Source organism: Palaemon carinicauda, chromosome 26 (genome assembly GCF_036898095.1).
Source record: "Palaemon carinicauda isolate YSFRI2023 chromosome 26, ASM3689809v2, whole genome shotgun sequence".
In the NCBI taxonomy this organism is placed as follows: Eukaryota; Metazoa; Arthropoda; class Malacostraca; order Decapoda; family Palaemonidae; genus Palaemon; species Palaemon carinicauda.
In genome coordinates this window covers 69,177,701-69,196,758 of record NC_090750.1, presented here as the reverse complement: position 1 = coordinate 69,196,758, position 19,058 = coordinate 69,177,701, and the positions used below count along the sequence as shown (strand labels likewise).

At 35.6% G+C, this 19,058-nt stretch overlaps 1 protein-coding gene across 1 annotated transcript in view; it reads left to right on the top strand.

Annotated features, from left to right (window-relative positions):
• Positions 1–10,951, top strand: part of LOC137619980 (neprilysin-like) — a 398,554-nt gene extending 387,603 nt beyond the window's left edge. The window contains exons 5-7 of the mRNA XM_068350260.1: positions 880–901; positions 2,589–2,862; positions 10,913–10,951. Coding sequence (XP_068206361.1) covers positions 880–901; positions 2,589–2,862; positions 10,913–10,951 — 335 coding nt within the window. The remainder of the gene's footprint in view (positions 1–879; positions 902–2,588; positions 2,863–10,912) is intronic.
• The last annotated feature ends 8,107 nt before the right edge of the window (positions 10,952–19,058 follow it).

Genomic DNA, 19,058 nt, shown 5'->3' with positions numbered 1-19,058 from the left:
TCGCTCTCTCTCTCTCTCTCTGCCTTTCGACCTGCTGAATTGGGGATTCGAGATCCACTCAAGTACGATAATTTACTCGGTATTATTGAATAGATGAATTTCCTAAATACGTACTAAATATCCGTGTTCATTCGCCCCAGTACCAATTTCCTGTTGGAGTCCTTTGGCTTATAGAATCCTGCTTTTTCAACTAGGGTTGTAGCTTAGCTATAATGATAATAATAATAATAATAATAATAATAATAATAATAATAATAATAATAATAATAATAATAATAATAATAATATTGATAATAATAATCTCGCTTCATCATGATTTATGGCTGTTTGTTGACCCTCTGTTATATATCGCTTCAATTTTTCATTTTGTTAAATGATCTTGAAATGTGAATGATCATTAGAAATCACATCTCGATGAACTGGCTGCCAAATTAGATCAATTTCTTAAACGGTGTTGGCTCTTATTATTTTTGTATTTCTTATTACTTAATTGGTTACTTACAAACTTAATTGGTTACTTATCTACTTACTTCATTGGTTACTTATCTACTTACCTAATTACTTACAATGTTACTTGCGGAAAGTTTATGTGGTCTCATGCCACACTGAAATCTTGGACACAAAGTAGGATTCACTAGATTTTATGTCACATACAAAAGTTAAGTTTCAATCTCAAATATTTGAAGAATTACATGCTGCAGTCAATATTAGTTATCAAATCTACCTTAACGTAACTCAGAGAAAACAAGAAAATAATTAATTTTCCTTAAGAACTTAAATCATTATTAGTTATGTTAAGTGGGATATTATCCATTGAAAATTTACTGATCATAATCAGTTTCATATTTGATACTAATGATGTATTTTTCTCTTTTGCAGATGGTGTGATTTACAAGAACAGGTAAGTAGGGTATTACCGAGACTTTAAAAAGCTAGGAAATTTTGTTAATAAAAAACCCAGTCGTTAATGATGGTCCCCCAGGAGACACGAAGTCGATTTAAGAAAAAGTTTGCATCTCATTTATTATAAAATCTTGTATTCTGTGAATCTAAATATCCTTCTGTGTCTCCTGGCTGGTGACGTCTGCATGTGGAAACCTGGCGGTGGGACATATTAAAGGATTTCGACTCCTTTAATGTAACGCAAGCATGTGGCATCAGTACTGACTGGTTAAGTAAATTTCAATACTTCTTTTGTAACGTAAGACTTTTAGATTCAGTTATAATAGGTCTTTGTATTTTAGATATTCAATTGTTTATGCTGGTTAGTACAGTGGTAACGTGTTCCCCTATAGCAGTGGTTCCCAAATAGGGGTAAATTACCCCACTGGGGGTAATTTCGCTTTTGTTGGGGGGTAATGGTAGTGTTTATTTTAACAGGTGCTGTAATATGAATATATATATATATATATATATATATATATATATATATATATATATATATATATATTTATATATATATATATATATATATATATATATATATATATATATATATATATATATATATATATATTTATATATATATATATATATATATATATATATATATATATATATATATATATATATATATATATATATATATATATATATATACATATATATGTGTGTGTGTGTGTTTGTGTGTATGTGTGTGTATTATTATTTAAAATATAGAAAAATTAAATATTAGCGAACGTCAGTAACTCTCGCCGGCAATTAGTTGTCACCTCAGTAGAGGTTGGAGATAGCAGTAAGCATGGCTAAAATCATGTGTGAACATGACCAAGCTGACAAACTGAATTGATACTCATATCTAACAACACAACACAATTAGGCGTAGGATAGATATCGAAAAGATCAATTAATTTCAGCTCAAACACAGTGGTATCTTTGCCATTCAACTGGATGAAACAACTGATGTTGCTAGTGTGCACAATTAATGGCATACATCCGGTACAAAGGAGAAAGGGGAATTGAAGAGGATCTACTCATGTGTAGTCCCCTTGAAACGACTAAAAAGGGTTTGAATGTATTAAGAAAAGTTGATGCTTTTTTTTTTTCAATGAACCAGATGTGCAACGAGATTGGAAAAACTGGATTGGAATCACAACAGATGGGTGCCATCTATGCTATGTGTTAACTCAGGATTTTTGGAGTATGGGGAAAAGGAAACTCCTTCAGTTCTAGCAACACACTATATTATCCATTGTCAAGCACTGGCAGTAATGTTTTTGTAACCTGATTCGGGATAGGTAACGTGTGACGTCATGAAAATAGTCAATTATATTAAGTCAAATACTTTAAACTCGGGACTGGCTAGTTATTTGTGCAGGGATATTGAGTCTGTTGTATTGTGACCTAACCAGATGGCTATATAGAAGAAATATTCTCGAACGAGTATTTCAGCTCAAAACTGAGATTGAAATTTGTTTTGACGATAAGGGGCACAATTTAGCACGGAAACTGAGAGACCCTAAACGAATTTTCATTCTGTGTTATTTAGTGGACATATTTTCGCAAATAAATGCCCTGACCACATCACTGCAGGGACCAGAAGAATATGTTATCACATTGATTTAAAAGAAAATAAAAGCATTCCGTAGCAACCTGGAGTTTTGGGACTCAAAACTGAAAACTGAAAGAATAGCTACATTTCTTAAGTTAGGAGACTTTTTGGAAGATACAGATTATGTACATATGAGCGACATGTGGAGTATAATGAATTTCAATTTAAATAACCTGCGTCTGAGGATGGAAGAATATTTCCATGAAGTTAACCCACTCAACTATGCTTCTATTCAGAATCCATTCACATGTATCACTGAACATTTGCCAAATGAACCAAATCGATTCGGAGAAGAATTACTTGAAATAAAAGTAAGCAACCTCATACAAATGGAATTTAGCTCCTTGAAATGATCTACATTTTGGATTAGCCGTAACAAAGAGTTCCCTCTGGCACGTTTAGAAGCAGAAAGAAAAGGCTTTCAACATTGGGTTCAACTTCCATTAGTCAGGCCGGGTTTGTAGCCCTTTTGACCATCCGGAGTAAGGAGAGAAATAGATTGAACGCCGAGAAGGACATCAAATGTGACCTTACGAAACTATCTCCTCGCATTACTGGGATGATCTCAAACCTAAGTCATATTTTTTCACACTTCTGAAGGTTTTTTAGACATACACACATTATATATATATATATATATATATATATATATATATATATATATATATATATATATATATATATATATATATATATATATATATATATATTCCCACTTATTTTCAACTTGAGCTCGGCGTCTATGACCTTCGATGTCAGGATGCCAAAGAACTTCAAATCAATCAAAATCAATCAATCAACTTGAGTGATTATTTACATGAAATTACTTTTCTTTATTTCCAGCAGTAGTATTTATTTATCAATGTGTCATTTTTCACACCAATGAACATTATTCCAATTACATACTCTCTCCATTTATTTTTAACGTTATTATGTGTATGTATTTTTTAAAATCTTTATTTTCAACAAAAGTAATAGTACTTATTGATATATCTATTTCAATAACAGTTGAATGAAGGAAGGTTCAACCAACTAAAAGTTTGTTTTACATTGATCATGTTCAAAATAATAAATATGGTGGGGGGAGGGGGGGGGGTTAATGAGCTTGCTAGTAGCCAGGATTTCGGAAAAAAGTGGGGGTAACGACCAAAAGTAATTAGGAACCACTGCCCTATAGCATTTATACTGGCTAGTACAGTCGTCAGCAGCCATTGCCTGGCCCTCCTTGGTCCTAGCTTGGGTGGAGAGGTTGCTTGGGCGATGATCTTATGTATATATTGTCAGTCTCTAGGGCATTGTCCCGCTTGGTAGAGCAGTATCACTGTCCCTTGCCTTTGCCATTCATGAGCGGCCTTTAAACCTTTTAGGTAGTAGGTTGGCCAGGGCACTAGCCACCCGTTGAGATACTACCGCTAGAGAGTTATGGGGTCTTTTGACTGGCCAGACAGTACTACATTGGATCCTCCTCTCTGGTTACGGTTCATTTTCCCTTTGCCTACATACACACTGAATAGTCTGGCATATTCTTTACATATTCTCCTCTATCCTCATACACCTGACAACACAGATTACCAAACAATTCTTCATCACCCAAGGGGTTACTGCACTGTAATTGTTCAGTGCCACTTTCCTCTTGGTAAGGGTAGAAGAGACTCTTTAGCTATGGTAAGCCGCTCTTCTAGGAGAAGGACACTCCAAAATCAAACCACTGTTCTCTAGTCTTGGGTAGTGCCATAGCCTCTGTACCATGGCCTTTCACTGTCTTGGGTTAGAGTTCTCTTGCTTGAGGGTATACTCGAGCACACTCTCCTATCTTATTTCTCTTCCTCTTGTTTTGTTAAAGTTTTCATAGTTTATATAGGAGATATTTATTGTTGTTACTCTTCTTAGAATATTTTATTTTCCTTTTTTCCTTTCCGCACTGAGCTATTTTCCCTGTTGGAGCCCCTGGGCTTATAGCATACTGCTTTTCCAACTAGGGTTGTAGCTTAGTAAGTAATAATAATAATAATAATAATGTGGGGGTAAGAGCATATACTTTTCAGGTTAAGGTTTGACGATTTCGCGAAATTTTAAGACTTTCAACTTTTTAAGAATTTGAATAAGCAGCGATTTTCTTACAAGACTTAAGTTTGCGAAGAATTTTTTTCTTTTGACGTTTAACAAAATCGTTTTTAGCTCGTGATAAGTTCCAAATTTGTGAGTTTGCTCGACAGTCATTTTCTGTTTTGGAGTTCGTAGTTAAGACATTACAGTCTAGTTTTTAATAATCGTAGTTGTTGGTAAAGAAAGAAACGGAGACATTAGCCTACCAGTGCCTGGTTCTAGGCCTATATTCCTTTTTAAAGCTAGTGATAAAATTAAAAGGCCGTATTTTCGTAGAATCTAATCAGTATTTTACTGGAAATTATGGTACTGGGTTCCAGTTACATATTCTGATTTGATTCGGGAGAAAAATTTGAATTTTCTCACATTTTGAAGGTTGTGAAAACTGTTGGTGGCGATGAAATGTCGTAAAAGACAGTTTAATTACCTCCGCCAACGAAGTTGGAAGGTTATATTTTCTCCCCTGTTTGTGTGTGTGTGTTTTGTTTTGTGAACAGCTTCCTGGCCACAATTTCAATCATAGACTAATGAAACTTGCAGTGATTAACTGTTATGTAAAAAGCTGTAAATGAGTAAATTTGGAAGGTCAAGGTCAAAGGTCAAGGCCGCAGTCAAGCAAAATGTCCAATTCACGTAATCAGCCACAAGTTTGGACATCATTATCACAGAGACTTCAAACTTGGTTCATATTTGAGTGCACGAAAATCCATGCCAATTAATACATGTCAAGGTCAAAGGTCAAGATCAAGGTCGAGCAAAAGGTCGAGAAATAAGGTACCTCGGCAGAGGTCTGCGCTCTACTGAGTACCCCTTTAGTTTTGGTATCTTTTGCCCTTCAAAAGCGTAACAAGGAACCGTGAATTTTATGTAATTGGTGTATGAGTTATTTTGATATTTTGACGTAGAGTATTCATACATACATACATACATACATACATACATACATACATACATACAAAATAATTCTTTTGTTGATAAGCAATTACAGTCATTGAGTTATTCAACATACCCATATAACATAAATAATTCAAAATACTTCAATATTTTATGAATAGACCAAATTAAACCTTTTCTCACATTTTTTTGAAGTTTTTATAGTTTATATATATGAACGATCTATATAATGTTATTACTGTTCTTCAACTGTTTTATTTTAATTATTCATCACTTCTCTTGTAGTTTATTTCCTTGTTTTCCTTCCTCACTGGGCTATTTTTCCCTGTTGGAACCCATGGGCTTATAGCACCCTGCTTTTCCTACTAGGGTTGTAGCTTGGCTAATAATAATAATAATAATAATAATAATAATAATAATAATAATAATAATAATAATAATAGCTGCATCGGCAGAGTTTATTTTCTTTTCCAATTTTTCTATTTTCCGGATAATTCTCTTCTGTAGAGCGCTGCAATCAGCCAGCAGACTTGAAAAAATCATCAGTCAGGTGAATGACAAAATCGGGAAGACTTTTCAAGTATATTCTCTCAGAATACAAGTAAAACTTTTGGTACAAAATAGTAAAAACTACGACGCGTTTCGAGAATTATCCGGAAAATAGAAAAATTGGATAAGAAAATAAACTGCCGATCCAGCCATTACTTTTAACTCAACCTGCCTAAAAGAGGGTCTCCTACCACAATAATAATAATAATAATAATAATAATAATAATAATAATAATAATAATAATAATAATAACTAGGAGGCTCTTAGTAGAGCGCAGACCTCCGCCATGGCAGCTTATCTCTCGACCTTTTACTCGACTTTGACCTTGACCTTTGACTTGAGAGTTTCAAAATTGAATCACTTCCATGTCTCAACAATTAATCCCTGAAGTTTTCACTTATCTATGAGTAAAATTGTGTCCAGGAAGTTGTTCACAAACAAACAGACAAACAGGGGTGAAAACATAACCTCCTCCCTACTTCGTTGGCGGAGGTAATAATACGAGTACATAGAAATGACTAATTCACTTTACTCGCTTGAAGGGCTGTTTTCTTGGTCCTATCCCAAAGGGAAACCCTTGTGTCTTTATAGAACCTACATCATCAGTTTATCGTATACATTCTAATGTATTTAGTGTATACATACTGTCCCTGAAAGGTATGCTATACACAATAATTTGATTTGAATATTGTTTCTACAATCTCGCTAAACGGTAGCCCTAAGAAATTGAGCCTTCGCAATGCTTTGCATTCTAAATTCTTTCCTTGGTGTCTACAACCTAGCTTAGGCTGCTGTCATTATCAGCCACGCCCACCAGTTACTCCCAAATCTCTCTCTCCTCTCTCTCTCTCTCTCTCTCTCTCTCTCTCTCTCTCTCTCTCTCTCTCTCTCTCTCTCTCTCAGCTAATGAAGGCAATCTAATTTATTAAATGAATAACAAATACAGACTACAACCACCTCTTCACGCCTAGCACATATCAGTTCTGGAGTAACGGATTCAAACTGGAATTGAAGAGATACACCACCACTCAACGTAGTAATTTCTTGTTCAAGAATAATTTAGACAACATCATAAAAACTCAGAACTGTTTGATTTCGGCGTCCCTTCAATGATGTTAGAAATAACTTTGCGATGTTCTTATCTCAGAGTTAAGCAAACGTAACTAGAGGGACACTCAGTAGAGCGTAGACCTTCCCCCGGAAGCTTATTTCTCGACCTTTTGCTAGACTTTGACCTTGACCTTTTAACCTTAACATAAATCATTTGGCGTGGATTTTCATACACTCAAATATGAAGCAAGTTTGAAGTCTGTGACAACGATGTCAAACTTATGGCTGATTACGTGACCGTGGCTATGGCCTTGACCTTTGGCCTTGACCTTCCAAAATTGAATCATTGCCAGCTTTTTACATAACAGTTAATCCCTGCAAGTTTCATTACTCTATGATTAAAATTGTGTCCAGAGGGGTTTTCATAAACAAACACACACAAACAAATTACACACACACAGAGGTGGTAAAACATAACCTTCCATCATCGTTGGCGGAGGTAAATTATGGCAGCAGCTGGGAGTTCCTTAGTCTGTAAAATTATTATTATTTTTTTTTCTTTCAATCTATAAATTCAAGACCATTTTTTGACAAGGCCACTTCAGTCCTTCAACAAAGTCAACCCAGCGCAGGTTCTCACTAGGTCCTATCTTGGCGTAGTAGAAGATTAAAAATATACCTTTTACTTCCGCCAACGAAGATGGGAGGAGGTTATGTTTTCGCCCCTGTTTATCCGTTTGTCTGTCTGTATGTGAACATCTTCCTAGCCACAATTTTCTCACGTGATGGTAAAACCTTCAGGGATTAATTGTTATGCTGAGACGTGGAAGTAATTTCATCTTGAATGTCCTCTTTCAGAGGTCAAGGTCAAGCTAAAGGTCGACTGAAAAAAGCTGCCGTGATGGAGGTCTGCACCTTGAGTGCTGACTCTTTCTAGTTTATTTCGGTTTTGATTGGTACCCCTCTCTCTCTCTCTCTCTCTCTCTCTCTCTCTCTCTCTCTCTCTCTCTCTCTCTCTCTCTCTCTCTCTCTCTCTCTCTCTCTCTCACTAATTATTAGAAGTTAGTAATCATAAAATCATTTGAAACATTCTGACATCTATAGGATCCGTAGGTTGTATTCCCAGAAACAGATTATTTATAGGTTTAGATTAAGTCGTCCTTATGTCAGCTCATGCAATTAAACAAGTGTTTGGTGGAAGAAGAGGCTTACTTTAGATACTATGGGATCCTATACTAACAAGACATCGAAATTCACTGTAAATGTGAAGCAGGAAATTGCCGTGAAAAAAGACATGTCAAGATATGGCGTTTTTTTTTTAACTTATTTTTCCTAGAAAATATTCTTGGGAAAACTGATAATTAAAATTATTTGTTTTGTATTAAAATGCAATAATTTTTTCTTATTAAATTATCGGACAGGTATAAACACCTCATTAGTTAATAAATGACTAAACTTTTACGGCAAGTAGGTGGGGGTATCCTTGTCTTTTTTTCAACGTATATCTATCTAGTTACAGTATATATCTATCTATCTATCTATCTATCGATCTACCTGTCTATCCAGGGCCCATGTCCTGGACGTGGGCTGTCAATTGCCTCCACCTGGTCCTCTCTATAGCTCTGTATAAATTGTCCAGCTGTTGCAGTCTCATTTACATCCTCCAGTAAGCTGTACAGAAACTGTTTCGTTTGCCGGCCTCTTGCTCTTCCCCTCTCTATCTTTCACGTAAAACACAAAAGTTTGATCTTTTCTCCTTTTATTACGTCCCAGAAATTCTATCTGCCTCCTCCTTATCCCTTTTAGAAGTGATCTCTCCTGATTCACTCTTCTCAATGCCTTCTCATTTGTTACTCTCTCTCTCTCTCTCTCTCTCTCTCTCTCTCTCTCTCTCTCTCTCTCTCTCTCTCTCTCTCTCTCTCTCTCTCTCTCTCTCTCAACGTTCTTCTGTACAACCATAATTCAGCTGCATTTTATTTTCATTTTTCGACCTGTCGAACAAAATGGTTTTGTGATGAGCCAAGAGTAGGTTGTGACTCAAAGGCGGGATGAAAGAAACTGAGTGAGTTTATTGCAGAACATCAAGTTTATTTATACATCAATTGCAGGCAAAAAGGCCATAACATATAACAGGTTCAACCAACAACGGTTGAATTCGTTTAGCATGGATTAATTTTTTTACTAATGCCTCATGTGGACATTTCCGGCGACAATATAATTTTGATGAAATAATAGTGGTTATTAAAATGATCCACGTGGCTGCACAAGGCGTCAATATTGTCTCTCAATATTTTGTGAACTAAGCAACTTGGATCGAAGGCGTAACTTTAACTTTGTATGTACTTTAATTCCTCCTTAAACTACTCTAATATTTTGGCATTTTGTGGTCGAGGTAAATGGTAGCTTTCATAAGAATGTTTCCAACACTATATAAAGATATTTTCTATATAAGGAAATTTGTTGTTTTAATTGATCTACAACTAGAGGGGCACTCAGTAGAGCGCAGACCTCCACTGCAGCAGCTTATTTCTCGACCTTTTGCTTGACCTTGACCTTAACATGTATTAATTGGCATGGATTTTTATACACTCAAATAGGAACCAGTTTTGATGCTTCTGTAACGATATCCAAACTTGTGGCTGATTATGTGAATTGGATATTTTGCTTGACCTTGAGCTTTGACCTTGACCTACCAAAATCTAATCGTTCCCAGCTTTTTACATAAGAGTTAATCCCTGCAAGTTTCATTACTCTACAATGAAAATTGTGGCCAGGAAGCTGTTCAGAAACAAAGACACACACAAGCAGGGCATAAAACATAACATCCTTTCAACTTCGTTGGCGAAGGTAATAATGAACAACATGAATAATTTGGACTTTATTAAGGGTGATCGTAAAGGAACAGTGCTGCTGTTGAGGTTTAACCCTGAAAGTCTTAGTTTAGATGTTATAACTATTAAAATTTTAATCTGACTTGAAAAAATGAATTTAATATTCATGTTTGATAATGTAACATCCTTGCTTGGTGATTGTCAAACTAGGGATCGAGTCCCATTCAAACTTTCTAATTCCTTTGGTTGGTACAACCTCACCATCCATGTGAGCTAAGGAAGGGGGATTTAGGGGAGCCTATAGGTCTATCTGCCGAGTCATCAGCAGCCATTGCTTGGATCTCCCCGGTCCCAGCTTGGATGGAGAGAGGGACTTGGGCGCTGATCATATGTGTATATGGTCAAGTCTCTAGGGCACTGTCCTGCTTAATAGGGTAATGTCACGGTCCCTTGCCTTTGCCATTCATGAGTGGCCATTAAACCTTTAAGCCTTTAAGCTGCTCGTACTAAAGCACTGGTTTCACATCTGTGCAATGTCGTCAGTGACACCATACAATAGTGTTAATCTTTATTTGAAATTACTCTTTGGGAACCAAATTCTAAAATACCTGTCCAAGTTAAATCATGTTTGTGTTTCCAGGTGACGTAGGTGATCTTAGATGTGTTTTTCATATTGCACTAATCGTAGCTTTTTATAAAAACAGTCACGGAGCGTCTTTTTATCTCAGCCAAGGTGTTTATAAGATCGAGTCGGTTTATTTATTTATTTGTCTGTGTCTGTGGACAGGATTACGTAAAAACTACTCGACGGATTTTGACAAAAATTTTCACTACAGATAGATCATAGGTCATGGACGACTCGCTTAACCTTTGGCGGAGGTCGGAAATCTGTGTTTTCTCTTGTTTATAATGGTTTCTTTTGTGGTTCAGAGTCTGGTTAGAAGTCTAGCCCGTACTGGCGACTGTTAATGGCCTCGTATAGTTTACTTTTCTTCTTCTTCTCCCATTTTAGTAGGAGATCTGGCCCTCTTCTTGGAGCCAATGTACTCCCCTGTAAATATGATATAAGATAAGATATTAGATCTGATCAATACAGTTGACAAACTTTAGTGTTAGTCTTCAAGTAAAAATTAACTCCTTCACCGAATGTTATGAATGATATGTTCACTCCCCCACATGAGGCTTAATACCTTTTATTCAGACAATATCCATGCTCCCCCCTTCCATCGATATTGTTTTTATAGTGCAATATATATATATATATATATATATATATATATATATATATATATATATATATATATATATATATATATGTATATCACACTTTATTAAAACCATTTCCATTTAAATACATTTACATTTATTTATATTTAAAACAACCTCCTGTGGTTTGTTTATGACAAAATCGTTGCATTAAATGTAGTCTCTTTACAAAAGAACATTTATGTAGGTTTAGAGACTCAATTTAATCCTTATTCCTCTGTTGGATAATTAATTTTACAGATGATTATAATGTGTTTAGTAAATTAGTTTTAGTTATAAATGTTATAAAAGCAGTTTTTACCCTTTCCCGTATATCCTTTTCTTCGTGTTTTCCTAATAGATTATTCATAGAGCAATTCAATTTGAGTCCTGTTAATTTTACTTCTAAATCTTTTCTTTGCAGATCATATTTCTTACAATTTATCATTACGTGTGAAATGTCCTCTACTACATTGTATGTGCTACACAAAGGTGTATTTGTCATCTTGAATTTATGTAAATATGCATTTACTCTAACATGTCCAATTCTCAAATTTCCCATTACGGTTTCTATTTTTCTATTTCTACAATAAGCTGTCTCCCAATCTTCTATAATAGGTTTAAACGTACCGAGTCACTTCCTTGATTTTATAACATCCCACTCCATTTGCTAGGTTTCTACCATTTTTCTCTTTGATATTGTTTTCTTCTCTGTCATCGATAAGTGGTTGTTGATAGTACAGGGGTTGTTTAACCCTTGTTTAGCGGTTGCATCTGCCAGCTCGTTTCCCAGGATTCCTTTGTGGCTTGGAATCCACTGCAGTTTTACAAAATTGTAATGCTATTCATTTCGATTAGCATCTCCTGTATACTGTGCACTAATGTTTTGAATCTTTTTGTATACTTATTATATATCATTGAAATGGCGGACAATGAATCTGTGAATAATACCGTCTCTTTGCTCCTGTAATTACCCCCTGTAATTACACCCTGTAATTACCCCCTGTAATTTCCCCCTGTAATTACTCCCTGTCCATTTCAGCGCTTCCCATGTAGCAAATAATTGGGCACCCAGAATAGACGTTGCTGGGTTTAATCTAAAACTACAATAAAAGTCAAGGCTGGGAATAACATAGGCAGCTGCTCATAACCATTCCTCACTATGTATTTCTTTTTTGGACCCATCCGTATATATATGTCTAAATGATTAAGATACTTTTCCTCTTTCATTCTACAGAACTCTTGAATAAATTTGTTATTAGGTTCCTCCCAGTCAATGTCATTCATTGGGTTAATACCAAGATACTTACCTATACATTGCCAGGGGGCTGCAACGGGAAATGCCCTTTCTTCCCGTTGCATCCCTAACTTCACTTTCCACCTAATCATGATGTCTTGTACCCTTAATATAAATGGTTTTTTAAAATAACCCGAGTTCCATCCTCTACCGTCTAGTCTTTCATCGTTTAGAACTTCCTGGCTAGTTGGCTGATTCTTACTTAACTGTTTTAATTTTACATAATAAAGCAACATTTTTTATTGTATTTTCATTCTTACTGGTGTCACGTAACTTTCAACTTGTAGTGATACAATGGGTGATGTATTCTTGGAGCGGGGTGATGTATTCTTGGCTCCAAGTGCTATTCGTAAAGCAATATTTTGTATTTTTTCCAATTTTTCTAAGTTACTTCTAGCTGCTGACGAATATACTTTAATTCCATATTCAATTTGGCTTAAAATGTAAGCCTTATAGAACATCAGCAAAGTTTTCCTATCTGCTCCCCAGGTGTAAGAGGAAACAGTCTTCAATAAATTCAGTCTCTGGTAGCATATTGCTCTTACCTGGTTGATGTGATGTGTCCAAGTGAGGCCTGGACTGTCCCATACCAATCCTAGATACTTGTATTTATATACCCATTCAATTATATTGTTGTCAATTTTGATTTTAGGTAAGATACCTATTTTTTTTTTTTTTTTTGTGAAATACATTATCTCCGTCTTTCCTGTATTTATCCTTAGCCCCCATTTCTGGGTTCATTCGTAAAACCTTTCAATCGTATCCTGAATTTCCAGACAAGCCTTCTCAATTGTATCTGCAGTTACAAAGAAGCAAGTATCATCTGCAAATTCTGAACAAACTTTTGACTGGTTGTACGTTTGGTATGTCACTCATCATGATATTGAATAGTGTAGGACTTAAGACTGAGCCTTGAGGAACCCCTGATCTAATTTTTCTAGGGTTAGAATATTTATTTTCTACATTTACTACATATTCCTTATCTTTCAAAAAGCACTCATGCTATGCTAACAGTGTCCCTGTGACCTTTCGTGGGAGTTTATATATCAAAGCTGTATGCTTTATTGTATCATAGGCACTCTGTAGATCAAAGAAAACAACTACTGTTACCTTACGATTTATTAATGAAACTCTTACCTCATGCTCCAGTCTAACTAACTGGTCTGCTGTACTCCTAGTTTTTCTGAATCCACAATGGTTTCTTCCCAATTGTTCGTTATTTTCTAACACCCAGTACTGTATATGCATTTATGGACCATTCTTTCCATTAGTTTGCCGAAGCAAGATAACAATGCGATTGGTCTGTATGATTCTGGTAGTTCCTCGGGTTTTCCAGGTTTTAGTACCGGCCAGATCATACTCTGTTTCCACATCTTAGGATAACTTATAACCCTCAAGCTTTTATTGATAAAACCCAATACTTGATGACGTTTCCCCTTTGACATATTCTTGATGAATTTGTTATGAATTTTGTTTAACCCTGTTGCACTTTCATTTGGCAACTCTTTGATGCACTCTTCTAGCTCGGCCATTGAGAATAATTTTTTGTAATCCTGAAATTCATTATTGTGTTTTGCTATTTCAACCCATTCAATCATTTCCCGCTCTGACTCATTGCCACACACAATTTTTTCCCAAAGGCTTCTGCTAGCAATTCTGCCTTTTCTATCGGATCGAAAATCGATTTGTTTTCCCCATGAGTTAGTGGATGGTTATCTCTAACTGGAATTCCTTTAATCCTATTAATGGTGTTCCAAACTTCTTTCTGAGGTGTATCCATATTCATTTTACCTGTGTAATTAACCCTAAGAAACTCTTTTTGTAACTTTATTACATTTCTTCACGACTGCTTCTTTTTTGCGGAAGTCGATTTTATTGCAAGTGGTTGGGTGTTTGGTGAACAGCTTTCTTGCTCGTCGCCTCTCTGCCACTGCCTTACTGCATTTCTCGTTCCACCATGGCTTGTTATATTTAATACTTACCTTCTCATTAGTTTGTCTGATCTTCTTTTCACTAGATTTGATCATTCTATTGCTGAAATCTTGTATTTCATTATCCAGTTCCAATGTGTTTGCCACTTCTATTGCGTCAATATCATTATTTTACACTTTTGCCAGTTAACATCTTCCAACACCCACCTCTTTCTTTTCCATAACCCAGTTTGTTCAGTTTCCAAGTCACTATATATTAAGATTGGTGTGTGATCTCGACCCCTATCAGCTAGCTCTTTTATATTAAAATAATTCGTTATTGTGGATGAACTGAAACATAAATCTATTGTTGAAAATGTCCCTGTAATAGGATTTAGTCTTGTAGGTAGTCCCGGTGGAGTAATTAGTACTAAATTGTCGTGTTCATTAAATACTTCCACCATCCTTTTCCCGCTGTTGTTGATTTTGTTTTCGGCAATATCAGGTTCCCACAAGGAGTGATGAGCGTTAAAATCCCCTAAAACTATAAAATTTCTCCCCAAGTTTCTCTATGTAATAAACAAATTCCTCTTTAGTCAACCTGTCACTAGGGTTATGCGCATCTATTATATCTAAATCACCTCTCTTGAGTTTGACTTTGATGTGTTGAACTTCCATATTACCATTTGGATATTCTGTGGTGTTTCCCACTACATAACAAATGTCACGTCTAATAAGGATCATTACAACCCCCATTCTTTGACCTACTCTGTCTTTCCTTAGAACTCTATAGTTTATAAACTTCACCTGTTGATCTTCTTTCAAAAACGTTTCACATACACAGCAAACATGAGGTTTGACGCTGTACAACATCAGTTTTAACTCCGACAGATTGTTACACACGCCCCTGCCATTCCATTGAATTATAGATAATTTTGACATATTGATATCCATTTTTACTTGCTATTGGTTTTTCCCTTACGCTTAAATCCTTTCGAAGATTTTCCAATTCCCCATCGTCAACAGTTACACCAAACGTTACTAGCATTCCCCTTCTAACATTTTCATAAATTAATATTGAATGACTATCAGAAGTTTCCTTATTGGCTTAAATTCTTTGTACAACACAAATGAATCTGCATAATTTTATCATTATTTCCGAGTCCATTTTGTTTTCAGTTTTAGAACGTTCTTTTTGTTCAGTTTCCTTCCCTTCAGTTTGACAGCTTTTATCATTCGTTTTTATTTTCTGCCTTTTCACAATTTCAGCATAATTTCTCTTGAAAGTTTCGTCTCTTATTTGTTTAATACTAAGATTTGAACCTAACATGTCACCCTTTGTCTCTGTTTCTTTCTTTTTTTTTTATTACTTACCTGGTCATATTTTTCATGACCCCTCACATTTTCTCTCTTCCACTGATTATATTTGACTTTAGCTTGGTCATAAGGTACATTTTTCACTGTTTTTACACTTCACAACCCCTATAACTAGTGACATTATTTGTGCACTTTGATTGGTCCTTGTTTAAGGTCTTTACTGGACTCTTTGGCCATATGGTCTCTCCCGCATTTTACACATTTGTTTATTTTTAATTTACAGTCGTCTTGATGGTGACCAAACCTCTGACATTTGAAACACTGAATGACCTTTGGTATAAACGGCCTAACTTCCAGTATTCTGTTTCCAAATTTTATTTTCTCTGGCATCACGTTTCCCTCAAATGTAATCTTTACACATTTAGCTTTTATTCCATCCTCTCTCTTACCTTTCCACATCCTTTCTATTTTGCTAACCTTAATATCCTGATCTCCCAAATATTCCTTAATTTCCTCTTCTTCTATTTCCTCATAGATTGGTCCTAGTACCCCTACTTTCCTAGTATCTCCTATTGGTTGTCGACATTTTACCTGATATGTGTCTTCTTGAGGACCAAAAGTTGTTAGTCAATAAATCATTTATGTCTTCCTTTTCATCAAAAACTGCTACTAGATGTTTTTTAGTATCATTGGTTTTAAAGTCCAACACGTTTTTTTTTTTGTGTGCAAACGGCGACTGCCTTAAATTTCTCAGCAGGTAGACCTTGGGAGCCTAAAATTTACATCTTTTAAAGGTTTAAAGGTTGCTCATGAATGGCAGAGGCAAGGGAGAGTGACATTGCCCTATCAAGCAGGACAATGCCCTAGAGGTTGACCATATATACATATCAGGGCCCAAGCGCACACTCCACCCAACTAGGACCTGGGAGGGCCAGGCAATGGCTGCTGATGACTCAGCAGGTGGACCAATGCTACCCAAAACTCTCATCTTTAGCTCACAAGGATGGTGAGGTTGCAGACACTACAAGAAACTATGGTGCTTGAACGGGAATCGAATCCCAGTCCGGCAAATCGCCAGGCAGGGACGTATCCAATAGGCCACAGGGAGGGCCAGGCAATGGCTGATAATGACTTAGCAGTTAGACCAATGCTACCCAAACCTCTCATCTTTACTTCACAAGGATGGTAAGGTTGCAGACACTATAAGAAAGTAACAATGTTAAGCGGGACTCGAACCCCAGTCCTGTAAATCACCAGGCAGGGACGTATCCAATAGGCCACCAAAACACCTTAGATAATAATACAGTATGCATAAAGAACATAAGTACATGAAAATCTATAACTATTTATTATAAACTGTTCTTGGGTCACAAGACCGATATGTATTGTGTTTGTCATTCAATTTAGTTTGTCACTTCAGGGAAGAAGGAAAGTAAAAGAAAAAAAAAATAACGCCTGTATTTACGGCGTAAAACAATATGACACACTTTGCCGATACTGTCATCCTGTCTTTCCATTACCAGTGATGCATTGCTTTTGAAAATTTTTTTTTTTTCTCTCTCTCTCTCTCTCTCTCTCTCTCTCTCTCTCTCTCTCTCTCTCTCTCTCTCTCTCTCTCTCTCTCTCTCTCTCTCTCTCTCTCTCTTTCAGCCGGGTGTGCTTGAATGTGATTGAACTATGAGGTCAATAGTTGGAGTCCTCTGCCATTCATGACAGGAATTTAAATATGTTTTTATGCTGAACAGACTGATCTAAGTCTTTTTATAGTTTATAAATGAAATATCTGTTTTGATGTTGTCACTGTTTTTTTATATTTTATTTTAATTGTTCGTTATTTCTCATATCGTTTATTTATTTCCTTATGTCTTTTCCTCACAGGACTAATTTTCCCTGTTGGAGCCCTTGGGTTTATAGCCTCCTGATATTCCAACTAGGGTTGTAGCTTAGGTAATAATAATAATAATAATAATAATAATAATAATAATAATAATAATAATAACTAAACGTAGACTTATTAATATCATGAAAATTCCCTCTAGTTTAGTCAAATCTTACACATCTGAATATCAATAATTGTAATATTTAGTATAATTTTAGTTCATGGTAAAGCCTATACACATTCTAATAATGTTTTGCAATAGATTTAACTTAGACCTACATAGAAATGTTATTTTTTTCGATGCAAAGTTTCCAAATATACATTAATGATATCTTTCTACCAAAACATTTTATAGATAGAAGTATATAGATAAAATAGTTCATGGTTCAAATATTTCCCTAAACTGGTTTTAATATTTCACGATTGTTTTTTTTCCATAGCTATCTCTCTCACACATCTCAGTCCTCACTACAAACCTTTAGTGTTGATAGGCCAATGCAATATTTTTGTCGCTTTTTCTATCAAAACTGAGATGAAATTAATTTTAGAGATAAAACCTGTTTGGAAATCTTATTCCATAATCAAGCACATTTGTCAACTTCATGTTTTGAATGTGTGAGTGAGGAGAAGGAGAGTGAACTCGCTAAATTCGGCTCATAAGACTCTATGAACGATTGGACGAGATTTGAACCGATGACGGTTGGTGGCGTTTCAATTTTGACGGTCAAGTTTTACTTATTTGCTAGGCCTATAAATGACACATTTTTATGTGATAACGAATATAATACATTTCCCTGTTTTGCAATGTAGTAAAATGATCTTTGTAACTGTGCAGCTGAATGGGTGGAACTTCCAAAGTTCAAACTTGCAGTCAATGTTTGTATGTTGAACAGGCGAACTTAAGTTTATAAGTTCATAGTTTATACATGAAAGATCTATTTTAATGGCCTTACTGATCTTAATATATACTGAATATCCCCTCTCTTGTAGTTTATTCATTACATTGGGCTATTTTTCCCTGTTGGGGCCTTTGAGCTTATAGCTTCCTAGTTCTCCAACTAGGATTGTAGCTTAGCTAATAATAATAATAAGTGCAGGATAACGTTTTTGGTGTATTTCTATTTATTTCTCAGATTTAAGCAAAAGTGGTAAGAATTTCTTCAGTCGAATCTGTGTGTTGACAGAGAGAGAGAGAGAGAGAGAGAGAGAGAGAGAGAGAGAGAGAGAGAGAGAGAGAGAGAGAGAGAGAGAATAAACTTTAACATTTTAATCCCTGTACACGCCCACGTATATTGAAGCATCATTTCTTAAGACTTAGGGAATATAATAACAGATAGACCGATCTCTCTCTCTCTCTCTCTCTCTCTCTCTCTCTCTCTCTCTCTCAGCATAGAGTTTGGAGAAGGGTGTGATAACTGGGAGGCAGTT